The sequence below is a fragment of the Melanerpes formicivorus genome, unplaced genomic scaffold, assembly GCF_026170545.1.
Source record: "Melanerpes formicivorus ecotype bairdi unplaced genomic scaffold, bMelFor1.0.p_v2 SCAF_18, whole genome shotgun sequence".
In the NCBI taxonomy this organism is placed as follows: domain Eukaryota; kingdom Metazoa; phylum Chordata; class Aves; order Piciformes; family Picidae; genus Melanerpes; species Melanerpes formicivorus.
The window spans coordinates 15,236,993-15,252,405 of record NW_027142370.1 but is presented as its reverse complement, the minus strand read 5'-3'; the positions used below and the strand labels follow the sequence as shown (position 1 = coordinate 15,252,405).

General features: G+C 46.1%; 1 protein-coding gene across 1 annotated transcript in view; it reads right to left on the bottom strand.

The window, feature by feature from the left end:
- LOC137446732 (catenin alpha-2) overlaps window positions 1–15,413 on the bottom strand; it is a 727,090-nt gene that overhangs the window by 187,197 nt on the left and 524,480 nt on the right. Inside the window, exon 8 of the mRNA XM_068149689.1 lies at window positions 11,116–11,196. Within this exon, the coding sequence (XP_068005790.1) occupies window positions 11,116–11,196 (81 nt within the window). The remainder of the gene's footprint in view (window positions 1–11,115; window positions 11,197–15,413) is intronic.

The following is a 15,413-nucleotide window of genomic DNA, read 5'->3' as shown; positions in this document are numbered from 1 at the left end:
GCCATTGTCAAGATTCATAACCTTAACTGGTGCCCTCTTTTCTGCAGCAAAGGACACATCAGAACCTACCTTTATGGTAATGAAAGGCAGAATTTGCTTCCCCAGCCCTTCTGAAAAGCCACCTACTGCTGAAGTGTTGGCTGGCTCTATAGCTTGCATGTATAAGGACTAGCAAAAGCCCAGCTTGAGACTCCAATCTTCTGGGTGTCTAAGTGCAGAAGTGGCTTGGCCATGGCTCCATACACAGGAATAAAAGATAAGCTTTTACAAAGCATGTCCTTAAAACCCAAACCACTCTCTGAAGGTGTGCTGTCTGCTGACTTTAAAGGAGGAGAAACAGCAACCAGGTTCCTTATATTATCACCCAATTTCCATACTTGACATCAGCTGGTGTGAATTCCCAGGGTTCTCTTGGGGTTTTCTCCCTCCCCCCACCCACTCAACACAAGGTTTTATTCCTTTGGGTGTGCTGTTCAGCTGCTAAAAGGAGTTGGTTATCGAGAATGTCTTAAGTTTGACTAGAAATGGGTTTTCTGTTTTCTTCTGAAGATATTAGTTTTGTTTTGCTTTCTGAGTGCTCATACTTCCCTAGGGCTTATATCTTACTGTGCAGATGGTGTGTACCTCTCAAAGCTGGTACAACACAGATAAGCCCCAGTTGAGGCAGCTTCACCTTCAGAAGAAGCTAGATATTTTTTTTTCCCCTATTTTTCAGATTATTCTTCTAAAACTGGACTGTAACTCTTGCTTGTCTTCAGACAGCATTGTGGAAGGCAGAGAGGATAAACCAAAAATGAATAAATAAACAAATCAGCAGCTCATGATTTAGGGCAGCAAGATTGCACTTCTAGGTGCTGCTGGCCCTCCCTGCAGCATTTGTCAAGTCATCTGATCCATACATAAGACAGTAGCTTGGCTGAAAATTGATGAGGATAAAAGTTTCCTGTTTTGGATGGGGCCCTGTGTTTTGTTCCAAGTGTTTACCTAGTGTAAAGAAGCGAGCTATACACAGACAGACATTTAAGTTCTCAGACTGAAAACATTAGATAAGTGTCTCTCCATAACACGGTTTGCATTGTATGGGTTAGCTGCAACAAAATCTGTTCCAAAGAACACATTTGTGTTTTCTGTTTTAGGTGTCCCCATCCTCTAATGCCAAGAGCTAATATTAATGGATTTTGTTCTGAGAGGCTCCCCAGAGTCTATGTCAGGTTTTGCAGGTTTCAAAGTGTCAAAGAAGTGGTTTGGTTTGGTTTGTATTTTACAGCTTTCATAAACAGCAGTGATACATCTTAATCTAACTGGAAGTGAGTGACATAAAGAGCAAATGGAAATACACTGCCTCTCAAGAGCCAGTAAAAAAAAAAGGTACTGTAAGGAAGCCTAAGAACACTGTGAAGCTTGTTAGCCGATTCAGCCTGTTCTAATCCACATTAAAGAAAGTACAATGGATTCTGAGCACTTTCAGAGACCTCAGAAGTAGGTAAAAACTGGGTATGACCAAAAAATTCTCCCCAGGATTTGTTTCTTTAAATGAGATTTCCATGAACAAATTACAGGAGGGATTTGCCTGATGGACTTTTAGCCTTTGAATGTTTGACTTCTAGCTCTGGCCAGGCTGATCTGGTGTGGGGTGTCCCTGCCCATGGCAAGGGGGTTGGAACTAGATGATCCTTGTGGTCCCTTCCAACCCTGACTGACACTATGATACTATGATACTATGATACCAAACAACACTGATAAAGACTAAAAAGATAAGGAGTATCATAATTATAGCTGTGCAATGGAAGGCAGGCATGCCACAGGGTGTAGCTGATGAAAGATTAATGAATACTATGCCTGTAGTCCACCAAATGCCTTCATCCATCAATATTCATCATCAATATTCATCATCAATGTCATCCATCAATCTTCATAAGGGGGAGACAATTCATCCAAGCCAATAGCACCAGAATTGGGAGAGTGAGATAATGGTTGGACTAAATGATCTCAAAGGTCTTTTCCAACCAAAATGATTCTGTGAGGGGCACTGAGTTGCTGGAGTTTGTCCAGATAAGGACAACAAGGCTGAGGGGGTGTCAAGAGCACAAGTCTTGTGAGGAGTGGCTGAGGGAACTGGGGTTCTTCAGCCTGGAGAAAAGGAGGCTGAGGGGAGACCTCCTGGCTCTGTACAACTCCCTGAAAGGGGAGTGGAGCCTGGTGGGAGCCAGCTTCTTCTTCCAGAAAACAAGTAATAGGATGAGAGGAAATGGTCTCAAAGTTGCCCCAGGGAAGGTTAAGGTTGGATATTAAGAGGGAAAAAAAATCTTCATCAAAAGGGTCATCAGGCATTGGAAGAGGCTACCCAGGGCAGCAGTGGAGTCAACATCCCTGCAGGTATTGAAAAGATATTTGCATGAGGTGCTCAGGGACATGGTGTAAGAGTTGTGTACTGGGAGATGTAAGGCTATCATAGAACCACAGAACTGTCATTGTTGGAAGGGACCTCAAAGATCATCCAGTTCCAAACCCCCTACCATGGGCAGGGACACCTCACACTACAGCAGGTTGCTCACAGCCACATCCAGCCTGGCTGCAAACACCTCCAGGGATGAGGCTTCCACCACCTCCCTGGGCAACCTGTGCCAGCCTCTCACCACCCTGTAACAGGTTGCCCAGGGAGGTTATGGTTGGACTTGATGATCTTAAGGCCTTTTCCAACCAGGCAATTCTATGGTTCTGTGTGATTCTGTGAAATTGTGGCCTACAAGGTACCTGAGATTAAATAAGCAGTAACAAGGGCAAACCACAGCCACAAGTGAAACCACTCCTTGGAAAAATCCTCTTTAAGGATGTACCACCACCTTTACTGTAACAAATTTCTTCCTAATCTCCAGTCTAAATCTCCCCTCTTCCAGCTCAAAGCCACTGCCCTTCGCCTTAGTACTACAAACCCTTGTAAAAAGTCCCTCTCCAGCTTTCCTGTAGGACTTCTTCACACACTGACAAAATAAACTAGTTTTTTGGTTTTAAAGAAAGTGCAAAATTTTCTTCTGTGTTTTGGTTTGGTTTAGTTTAATGACTATTTTCACCTAGCTTCAATCATGACACAGAGCTAAGTCTGCAGGAAGTGGATGAATTGTTTGCAACAGCTATGGAAGAGCATCATTTCCAGTATAAAAGAAGGCCAATGGCATCCTGGCCTGCATCAGGAATGCTGTGGCCAGCAGGAGCAGAGAAGTCATTGTGTCCTGTGCTCAGCACTGGTCAGGCCACACCTTGAGTCCTGTATCCAGTTCTGGGCTCCTCAGTTTAGGAGGGACATCGAGACACTTGAAGGTGTCCAGAGAAGAGCAAGGAGGCTGGGGAGGGGTCTGGAGCACAGCCCTGTGAGGATAGGCTGAGGGAGCTGGGGTTGCTTAGCCTGGAGAAGAGGAGGCTCAGGGGAGACCTTCTTGCTCTCTCAACTCCTTGAAGAGAGGATGTAGCCAGGTGGGGGTTGGTCTCTTCTCCCAGGCACCCAGCACCAGAATGAGAGAACCCAGTCTCAAGCTACACCAGGGGAAGTTTAGGCTGGAGGTGAGGAGAAAGTTCTTCACTGAGAGAGTTGTTAGCCATTGGAATGTGCTGCCCAGGGTGGTGGTGGAGTCACCATCCCTGGAGTTGTTCAGGAGGGAATTGGACGTGGCACTTGGTGCCATGGTTTAGTAGTCAGGAGGTGTTGGGTGACAGGTTGGACTTGATGATCTCTGAGGTCTCTTCCAACCTTATTGATTCTATGATTCTATGATAAACTGGGAATCACTGGTTTAGAAAAACAAATAATAATCAATCTTTCTCTTTCTTTACACTTGGTTCAGTTTTCAGGCATAGAAAATACCAGCCTGATTGGAATGGACTAAAATGAAGAATGATTTCATTTCATCCAGGCTCTGCTGGGTGATGCCCAATGACAGTACCAAGGGAAATGGGTGGAAGCTGAGGCATAGGAACTTCCATGGAAATAGGAGGAAGAATTATTTCCCTGTGAGGGTGATGGAACACTGGAACAGGCTGCCCAGGGGGGTTGTGCAGTCTCCTTCTCTGGAGATATTGAAGACCTATTTGGATGTGTTCCTCTGTGATCTGCTCTAGGTGACCTTGCTCTGGCAGGGGGGTTGGACTGGATGATCTCTCGAGGTCTCTTCCAGTCCCTAACATTCTGTGATTCTGTGATTCATTTCAATCTACTGCAGAGAACATTGCAGACAGGCTTAAATACAGAGTGGTGCACATAGCTGCTCTTCAGGAGAAAACTAATGGCTTTGGTGATTACACCTTGCAGGGAAACCGACTGGCTAACACAGACTGAACAAGCTCAGCTGCTCAACTGGAAGGGGACACAAGGCACAGAGTGGATGGCAGCAGGGCAGGAGGCAGCAGCACTAACAGGTGGGCTGCCAGTGGTGGTGACAGCAGAGCAGCTGCTGCCCTGCCATGCAGCTCCAAATGATCTATCAACCATGTTGGGCCTCGCTAGGCAGCCACTCGCTGTCTTAGCCAAGCTCTTTGGTGTGTCCTTCCTGCTCAGCTTTGTTTCAATGTCACCACAGAGTTGTGAGGCTTGGAGCTCTGCATGTGTGTGCTGCTCTATGATGAACTGGAGTCAGGCTCAGTATTTCTTTTTCCCCCATGGAGGTAAACCAACCAAGCAACATAACTGGCATCAACAAGCACCCTGCTGCTGGGTCTAGCCTCCTGTACCACACACTGCTTGGTTTAGCTTTCAGGTTTTGGGGTTTTTTTTGTGGGTTTTGGTTGGTTGGATGCCTTTTTGCAACACACTTGAGCACTGGGGGGAAAAAAAAAGACCCCAAATCCTGCCACCTGGCACGATTTATCAGCCATGGAGCCCTCTGCTTTTCCAAACTGTTCAAAATCAACTAAGAGATAGCTATGGGTTGGTGAGACCCCTCTGCTTCCAAGAACTTGTTCTTTCTGGCTTCCTATGGGTTGGTGAGACCCCTCTGCTTCCAAGAACTTGCTCATTCTGACTTCCTATGGGTTGGTGAGACCCCTCTGCTTCCAAGAACTTGCTCATTCTGACTTCTTTCTTACTAGCAGTTCATATAGACATATAATTAGATACAACCACCATAGCTTTCCAACGCTCAGGAGGGTTTAAATGATTAGTACAAAAGAGGCAATTCCATCAGAATGGGAAATATTTCTGTGACTGTGAATGGTGAGATGGAATTCTAGCAGCATGTATCCCACCCACAGTCATTTCACAGGTCTCCATGTTCTGGAGGTAATCAAACAAAATCTCGAGAAATAAAGAGCTAAGTAACCTGAAGAGTGAAAGAAAAATCAGTCTTAGATGGTTGACTGCTGAAGCCATGCTAGGGAGCCTGCCTGCCACATCTTACTTTGTAGATTGTCTAGTTTTATGGTGGTAATACTAAGCTTCAACAATCTGACAAGCAAGGCCACTTTAAAAGGGATTCACTGAGTGACCTCATTCATGTTGATAAAGATGCGCAGGGTGAGTCCCAAGAGGCTGGAGCCAGGCTCTGCTGGGTGATGCCCAAGGACAGCACAAGGGGCAATGGGTGGAAGCTGAGGCATAGGAACTTGGATGGAAATAGAAGCAGGAATTATTTCCCTGTGAGGGTGATGGAACACTGGAACAAGCTGCCCAGGGGGGTTGTGCAGTCTCCTTCTCTGGAGATATTCAAGACCCATTTGGATGAGTTCCTATGTGATCTGTTCCAGGTGATCCTGCTCTGGCAGGGGGTTTGGACTGGATGATCTCCCAAGGCCCCTTCCAGTCCCTAACAATTCTGTGATTAAAGACAAACAGCATTATGATATTTAAATGTGTTTGTCCCTGCCCTGAGTTAGTCCAAATTAGAAAGGGTGGAAGAGTACCACACTGACATCTCAACTGTGGTTCATTTCTTCTTATTCTTGAAGCCTCTCTTCCCAGCCATCCAACTAAGCCCTCAGTGGCATCCTCATAGCCTGGAATTGAGCAGGGGGTGCGCAGGCAGGTGTTGGTATCTGCACAGATGGGCACTGTTGATAATGCATGTGATGAGGCAGAACGTTGAGTATGATTCCAAAGGATAACCATCTATCACCAGAATGGACATTGTTGAAAGCAGAGACTCCATCTTCACAGAACACAGACTCACAGAACATTAGAGGTTGAAAGGCACTTCAAAAGATCATCCACTCCAACTCTCCTGCCAAAGCAGCATCAGCCAAGGCAGGTCACACAGGAACACATCCAGGCAGGTTTTGAATGTCTCCAGAGGAGGACACTCTACAACCTCTCTGGGCAGCCTGCTCCAGGGCTCCAGCACCCTCACTGGGAAAAAGTTTTCCCTTATGTTCCCATGGAACCTCCTCTGCTCCAGCTTGCACCCAGTGCCCCTTGCCCTGTCATTGGACATCCCTGAGCAGAGCCTGGCTCTGTCCTCCTGACACTGCCCTGCACATCTTTATCAACAGCAATGAGGTCACCCCTCAGGCTCCTCTGCTCCAAGCTCAAGAGCCCCAGCTCCCTCAGTCTGTCCTCACAGGGAGATGCTCCACTGGCTTCCTTCATCATCTTTGTGGCTCTGTGCTGGACTCTTTCATGCAGTTCCCTGAGGCCCTTCTGGACCTGAGGGGCCCAGAACTGGACACAACATTCCAGATGTGTCTTCACCAGGGCAGAGTAGAAGGGAGGAGAACCTCTCTCGACCTACTAACCACAGCCCTTATAAATCCACCCCAGGATACCATTGACCTTCTTGGCCTCAAGGGCGCATTGCTGGCTCATGGTCATCCTTCTGTCCACCAATACCCCCAGGCCTCTCTTCCTCTACACTTGTGCAAAACCTAGCAGAGTTGTGATCTAGTCACCATCCAGTTTATCAGCAACTGTCCCAATTTAATAGGCATTATCCTTATGTGATCAATTTTCAGAAATATCAGAAACTGTATCTAATGCTTCACCTCCAAGCAGGAAAATATTATCAATGTGCTTTGCTGTACTGACATACAAAACTCCAGCCCTTCTAAGACTGAATTCAGCCCCCATGGGACTGAACATCCACGAGAAGCAGACACTTTATTGAGCGAGGTGCCATTTTTGTATCACGTTTCACAGTAAATGTGGCTTCAGAGATGAGTAATTCAGGCAACTGCTGAGAGCCTTACACAGAACAGCAACTCAAGTGTTAGTCTGCTACTTCCTTCAAGGAATAAGAACAGAGGTGGGAGGCAACACATGGTACAAGCTCTGCTGCAGAACCTAGGATCCCATAAATTTGGAGGTCAGGATAGCGGAGATGTTTCTTCTGCCATTAGCCAAGCAGCAGGTGTGACGCTGGGCTTTACACAGCAGAGTCAGTGACTCAGGTTGTCTGTAAGGCCACTGAAAGAGTTTTACTGCCTGTGGAAGGTGTCCCTAGCTATGGCAGGGGGGTTGCAACTAGATGATCTTTAAGGTCCCTTCCAGCCCAAACTATTCTGTGAACCTAGCTCTGAGAACACAATCCTCAAAGATGTTTGCTGAGAGTTAAGGAAGAGACAAAGTGAGCTGGGTTTTAGCTGTGCAATGATTCAAAATGCCTACAGGGACTACTCTTTCTGAAACCATCATGTTCAAATAGCTGTCTGTCAGGCTGGAGAGGTGAGCCCATGCCGACCTCCTGGGGTTCAACATGACCAAGTGCAGGGTCCTGCATCTGGGCCAGGGCAATCCCAGGCACTGATATAGGCTGGGCAGGAACTGACTTGAGAGCAGCCCTGAAGAAAAGGCCTTGGTGGTGCTGGTGGACAAGAAGCTCAACAGGAGCCAGCAGTGAGCACTTGTAGCCCAGAAAGCCAACCAGAGCCTGGGCTGCAGCAAGAGAAGTGCAGCCAGCAGGGCCAGGGAGGTGACTCTCCCCCTCTGCTCTACTCTGGTGAGACCATACCTGGAGCACTGTGTCCAGTTCTGAAGCCTCTGTTCCAGGAAAGACCTGGAGGTGCTGGAAGGTGTCCAGAGAAGGGCCATGAGGATGAGCAGAGGGCTGGAGCTGCTCTGCTATGAGGACAGACTGAGGGATTTGGGGCTGTTCAGTCTGGAGAAGAGAAGGCTCTGAGGAGAACTTATTGAGACTTTCCAGTATCTGAAAAGGGCTACAAGAAAGCTGGGGAGGGACTTTTTAGGATGTTGGGTAGGATAGGACAAGGAGGAATCCAAGCTAGAGGAGGGGACATTTAGATTACACATTATGACAAAGTTGTTCCCCATGAGGGTGGTGAGAGCCTGGCACAGGTTGCCCAGGGGGGTGGTGGAAGCCTCATCCCTGGAGGTGTTTGCAGCCAGGCTGGATGTGGCTGTGAGCAAGCTGCTGTAGTGTGAGGTGTCCCTGGCCATGACAGCGGGGCTGGAACTGGATGATCTTTGAGGTCCCTTCCACCCCTGACAGTTCTGTGATTCTGTGGAGATACCTTGCAGTCCCTACTTGGTCTTGCAGCTATGTGAATTTGGGATCATTTTAACAGAGGCAGCCTTTGATTAGCCAGGTAGCCTTGTTTTGAATTGTTTTCACAGCAAATGCAGAATTGAGATCACCTCCAAAGCAGAAAAAAAGAAGTTAAATGAGGCAATCCCTCTTGCCTTAACTTCAGAAATGTAAAGAGAAAACTGCAGTGAGTTTGTCCTTTTCATTTTCCAATCTCCCTTCTGTTTCTTTCCTATCTCAAGCTTTTTGAACAAATTTCATTTTTATTACTGAACAGAGTGCTAAAGGTAATATAAGAAAGTCAACCTTTATGTTTCAAACTCTGCTTTGCAGTCATTTATTAGCTTTCTCCATATCTTCCTAGAAACTTTATTTAATATGATACCTTTGAAGTTTGCTTTGAAAATACTCTGCCTTTACAAAACTTCTTCATATTCTGCTCATTTTTCATCTTATTTCAGTGAGAGCCTTCCAATAAATACAAATAGGCACATATGCCAGTGTGTTTTTTTTTGACTGGAATTGCTGGGCTGCAAAGGCAGTGAAGGTCTGGCCAATCTGCCTACCCTCCCACACAGTAAGACCATTGGAGGTTACACTTGGAATTTGTTTCATTTTCCCTTTATTTTCAATTTTTTGGCAAAGGAAATACTAATCCTTTGCATAATTCCATGTGTACTGATGAGCAGAGGGCTGGAGCACCTCTCCTGTAGGGACAGACTGAGAGAGTTGGAGTTAGTCAGTATGGAGAGGAGCCTCGAGCACAAGCCCTGCGAGGAGAGGATGAGGGAGCTGGGATTGTTTAGTCTGGAGAAGATGAGGCTCAGGGGAGACCTTCTTGCTCTCTACAACTACCTGAAGGGAGGTTGTGGCCAGAAGGGGGTTAGTCTCTTCTCCCAGGCAACCAGCACCAGAACAAGAGGACGCAGTCTCAAGCAGTGCCAGGGAAGGTTTAGGCTTGAGATGAGGAGAAAGTTCTTCCCAGAAAGTGTAATTGGCCATTGGAATGTGCTGCCCAGGGAGGTGGTGGAGTCCCCATCCCTGGAGGTGTTCAAGAGGGGATTGGACATGGCACTTGGTGCCATGGTTTAGTCATGAGGTCTGTGGTGACAGGTTGGCCTCGATGATCTTTGAGGTCTCTTCCAACCTTGGTGATTCTGTGATTCTGTCATTCTGAGATTGTGGCCTTCCAGTATCTGAAGGGGGCTACAAGAAGGCTGGGGAGGGACTTTTTAGGATGTCAGGGAGTGACAGGACTGGGGGAGAATGGAACAAAAATGGAAATGGGCAGATTCAGACTGGATGTTAGGAAGAAGTTCTTCCCCATGAGGGTGGAGAGAGACTGGCACAGGTTGCCCAGGGGAGTAGAAGAAGCCTCATCCCTGGCGGTTTTTAAGGCCAGGCTGGATGTGGCTCTGAGCAACCTGTTCTAGTGTAAGGTGTCCCTGCCCATGGTGGGGGTGGGGTGGAACTGGATGATCCTTGAGGTCCCTTTCCAGCCTGTTAATTCTATGATTCTATGGGTGTGTAGTGGCATCTCTAAAGAAGGACACAGATTCTTTATACCTCTCCAGCTAGCAAGGAAGTAACAACTTCCTTGGAAAGTCAAGAAGTGATCCAAAAGTTCCAGCACTCCTTGAATGTATTTTCCAACATATTTTTAAGTCTGATTTGTCACCCAGCATGAGAAGTTGAGTAGTTTTGCAACACATCCATGCAGAGTTAGTTAAAGAAATCTAGGCACTGTGCTATTACTCCAGACAAGGACTTCAGTCATAACCACTGCCTATGACGGTGCCTCAACGATAAACCAAATACAGATGACAACCATGGCCTCCATAAAGCAAAGTCTAAAAAGCTTTACAGTTAAAACTGCATAACATTAAGGCAAGTATTTAGTGAAAGAGAGCACTTCAACTTCATTTGGTTCTGAAGAGAAATAAAACCATTTCCAAAAGCTCTCAAAGGTGGTAAGGCATTTCAGCATCTGCCAGAATGTGTGGCAATGCCAGCGACGAGCAGTGTGAGCAGTCTGGCAGTGCAGGCCTAGAGCCTGACATGGTGGTAGGCCATGCTCAGCATAGGTGCAGAGCCAGCTAGCAGTGCAGCAAAACAGTGCTGTGCCTGCAGCATGTAACTAAAGCAGGACACAGGTAGCTATAAACACAGAAAGTTATCTTGGGACAACAGGACATGCACCTGCATCAACAGCCTCGTGTGTCGTTAGTAGTTGGACCAATGATCTATAATAGTGCAATGTGTGGTCACTCATAGGGAACCAATGAAGCCATGCCAACAAGGCACTCTGAGTTTATATAAGTTGTAGAAGTTCCCTTGCTAGGCACTTCTGCCTTTCCCTTCTTCTTCTTTGCTTGACTTTACTGTGCTATACTCGCACCATAGGCCTGCAATACTGGAACAATAAAGGAACAATACTTGATCATATTGGTCAGCTGGATTGACTCCAATCTCCATCATCTCTAAGAGTGATCTCTTTTAGGGGGAAAAGAGACCTTTTAGCTCTCCTGCTCTTTCATAGCATCATAGAATTGTCTCTCTTGGAGAACATGCTTAAAATCTTAATACTTCTACAGGTGGCAAAAGTATTGTGAGGTTGAAAAGCAATGACTTCCTTGGGAAATCAAGTGATTACCTGTCTTCGAAGGTCTCTTGTTTTCTTGGTCATCTTGTCAATAGCAATGTTGAGTGGATCTCCCTTCTCCTTCCTTCCAGTCTGTTAAAAAAAAAACACACAAATGAGATTTTGGAGTTAAAGACTCCAGCAAACAAACACTTGCTGGAAAGTAAATAAACAAGTAAAGCACAGAGGTATCAAAGGAAAACTCTGCATCTCTTCTTGCTTGCTTCCACCAAACTGTTTTATTTCCAATGTCATGCTTTTAATATGTTTACCTTTGAGTGACACAGCAGATTATTGAAAACAATCTCAAAATGATAAGAAGGAAAATTAAGGTGACTCACTAAAGAGTTCAGAACTTCTCCACCAGTAAATTATGTGCATATATTACGGCCCATGCTCCAGAAATCTGGCAAGACCTTTCACTATAAAAGGAATATTAAGAGTTTCTAATCTCCATCCTGCCAGGCCCTGGGAATGTTAAACATGATAATAAGCAGCAACACAGCTTGAGGACAGAAGGAAAATGGTCCCTGTGGCTGTAACAGGCATCACATTGGCAGCCATTAGGTGCAGCATAAAGACAAATTCCACTTAAAACACTTTCCTGCAGGAAGTCTCAAAGCAAAAATCCTCACCAAGATTAAAAGGGGGGAAGAAAGCTTTTTGTGGCTCAAAACCAATGGTGGGGAAAAAAAAAAATCAGTATTTTTTTAGGTTCCATGGCACAAAAAGCTTGAAGTGACTTTGTCAGCTGTATTGGCTTTCTCTTAAGAGCAAAGTGTTTCTCTGTCAATCTTTACATCTCTGATCACATTGAACTCTGCTTGGTGGCTTTTCATCAAGAATCAAAATGATCCTCCACTCTTTCTGGCTGCACCCTCTTTCATCCCAATGCTGTTTTCAAATACTCCTATTTAGAATTGTGCCTTGCATATGATTAAGAGTGACTTTCTATCTCCAGCTGAGCCTAACAGCAGACTTTTCTGGGAGCTATTGAGAAGTCACTTTTGGGGTAGGATGGAGATTAAATATACCCTTTCAACAATCCTCTCTCAAATGCACAGCACTCTTATCAGCTCTACATGGCCATATTGATAAGTGGCCCATGGCCCAGTCTTCTGCTTGAAGCATTCATTGGAGAGAATGCCTGCTTGCTGTTATTGTCTGCCATTCTAACTATGATATGAGGCTGTTATCATCATTTCATAGAATGTTAGAGGTTGGAAGGGACCTCCAGATATCCCCAATCCAACCCCCCTGCCAAAGCAGGATCACCCAGGGTAGTCCTCACAGGAATGCATCCAGGTGGGTTTGGAAAGTCTCTAGAGGAGACTCCACAACCTCTCTGGGCAGCCTGCTCCAGGGCTCTGTCACCCTCACTGTAAAGAAGCTGCTTCTTGTGTTGAGGTGAAACCTTCTCTGTTCAGGTTTGTATCCATTGTTCCTTGTCTTATTGCTATCACAGAATCACAGAATCACCAAGGTTGGAAGAGACCTCAAAGATCATCAAGTCCAACCTGTCACCACAGCCCTCATGACTAAACCATGGCACCAAGTGCCACTACTATGCACCAGTGAAGAGAGCTTGGCCCCCTCCACTTGACACCCACCCCTCAGATATTGATAGACGTTGTTCAGATGTCCTCTCAGTCTTCTCAAGACTAAACAGAAACCTGTAAAACACATCCCCTTCTTTTCATTTTGAAATTCAAACATAAAAATATCAAGCACCACATGAATTTCCCTCCTAGCTTCTTAACAGGAAACTATTACAAATTCTGGAGTTAATACAATTTCATCTGTACACATTGAGAGCAGAAAATGGAGAAAGAAAGCATTTGCTATGGTACAAGAAGAGGCATCTGTGTAAAATAGAACCATAGAATGGTAGGGGTTGGAAGGGACTTCTGAAGATCACCAAGTCCAACCCCCTTGCCAAAGCAGGATCACCTGGGACAGGGCACACAGGAATACACCCAGATGGGTCTTGAAAGTCTCCAGAGAAGGAGACTCCACAACCTCTCTGGGCAGCCTGCTCCAAGGCTTCAGCACACTCATAGTAAAGCTTTCCTCATGCTGAGGTGGAACTTCTTATAGTTTCATAGTTTCATTCAGGGTTGGAAGGGACCACAAGGATCATCTAGTTCCAACCCCCCTGCCATGGGCAGGGACACCCCACACTAGATCAGGCTGGACAGAGCCTCATCCAGCCTGCTCTTAAACACCCCCAGGGATGGGGCCTCGACCACCTCCCTGGGCAACCCATTCCAGGGTTTCACCACTCTCATGGTGAAGAACTTCCTCCTCACATCTAGCCTGAGTCTCCCCACCTCCAGCTTCATTCCATTCCCCCTAGTACTATCACTACCTGAGATCCTGAGCAGTCCCTCCCCAGCCTTCCTGTAGCCCCCTTCAGATACTGGAAGGCCACAATGAGGTCACCTGGGAGCCTTCTCTCCTCCAGACTGAACAGCCCCAACTCCTTCAGTCTGTCCTCATAGGAGAGGTGCTCCAGCCCTCTGCTCATCCTCGTGGCCCTTCTCTGGACACCTTCCAGCACCTCCACATCCTTCTTGTAATAGGGGCTCCAGAACTGGACACAGTACTCCAGGTGGGGTCTCTTGTGTTCCATTTTGAACATGCTGGTATTTTTACCTTACTTTTCTTGTGTTCGTCCTTTGACTGAGTTCTCCTGGTCCTCAGCTAAAGGACCACATCACTTTCTCCTAAGCAATGTCAGCACAAGCTTTTAGTTTCAGCTGTCTTGAATTCTGACCTTGGTGTGTTTTGCCCAAGACAGCAGCTGTCATATGTGCACAGAGCTATAGATTTTCGAGCTGAAATTTCACAACAAAAAAAGAGGCAGCAGAGCTTGGTCTAAGAAGCCTCTCCTAACAGTGGAAATGGCACAACAGGGACTGTGAGATGAGTGAGTCTCAGCCAGGTTCCTACTTTGTTAGACTACAAAGCTCCATTCTAAGAAAACTTCCCATTCCTCCTGCTGTGTGCTGTGTAGTGGCTCAACCAAGCATCGTTGGTGACACTACTCTTCTGGGATGCTTTGTTTTCCCAGTCAAATCATTCAGTTTCTTTAGTATTCTTTAAAATCTTCCCTTCCTTCTCATTGTTCAAGCTTTAATACAATGGCTTAGAAAGAGAGAGAACCATACAAAATCTTTGCAGGCATGTGTTTTTTTTCCTTTTGCTAGGGCAAAGATGATATTTTTTATCATAGAACCAGGGAATCATTTGTTAAACTGGGCAAATTACACAATGTGAGTAACCAAACAGCAAACACTGTGACACTTCAGGCTGTGTCAGAGTGGCAATCTACAGCTCTCAAAGAAAGCAACCAGCTAATGGGCTGCCCAGGGAGGTGGTGGAGTCCCCATCCCTGGAGGTTGTTCAAGAGGGGATTGGATCTGGCACTTGGTGCCATGGTTTAGTCATGAGGTCTGTGGTGACAGGTTGGACTTGATGGTCTTGGAGGTCTCTTCCAACCTTGGTGATTCTGTGATTCTGATTCTTCACTGATCTCAGGCAGGGCAGATGTGTTTTATGTTCACCACCAACATACAGGGTTGCACACTTCATTTTTGGCACTCATTTAGGGGGTCAGAAAACTGTCTTGGATAGGTACTGGGGAGTTCTTCTAGGGTAGTCAGCTACAGGATACAATGAGCACAGAATTACAGAACAGTAGGGGTTGGAAGGGACCTCTGCAGATCACCCAGTCTAAGCACCCCTACTAAGCAGGATCACCTAGAGTAAATCACCCAGGATCACAGTGTCCAGGCAGGTTTTGAAAGTCTCCAGAGAAGGAGAATCCAGAGCCTCTGTGGGCAGCCTGCTCATGGGCTCTGCCACCCTCAAAAGGAAGAATTTTTTCCTTATGTTTACATGAGACCTCCTGTGTTCCACTTAGTGTCCACCAACCCTTCTCCTGTCACTGGGCACCACTGAGAAGAGTCTGGCTCCACCCTCCTGACACTTGCCCTGTAGATATCTATAAATATATTTATTTACTGGTGGTGAATAAATTAGGCAGCTGATAAACTGCAGCACTTAGAAGCAAAGGCTCCCTTTCAGACATTCCCTACTTGGGCATTGGGGAAAAAGTATACATTTTGAGATTGACTTCAGATTTTGTAACTTATGTTCCCAGGCTTGGTGTTTGCTGTTGCTTGTAGGAGGAAACTATGACTGAGAGTAGGCCCATGGTAGCCTACATGTAGCACTTCTCCTAAGCCTCTCTTCAAATTTATCCTGTAACTTTTTAGGCTAGTTTTGAATTACATAAACAGTGGCCC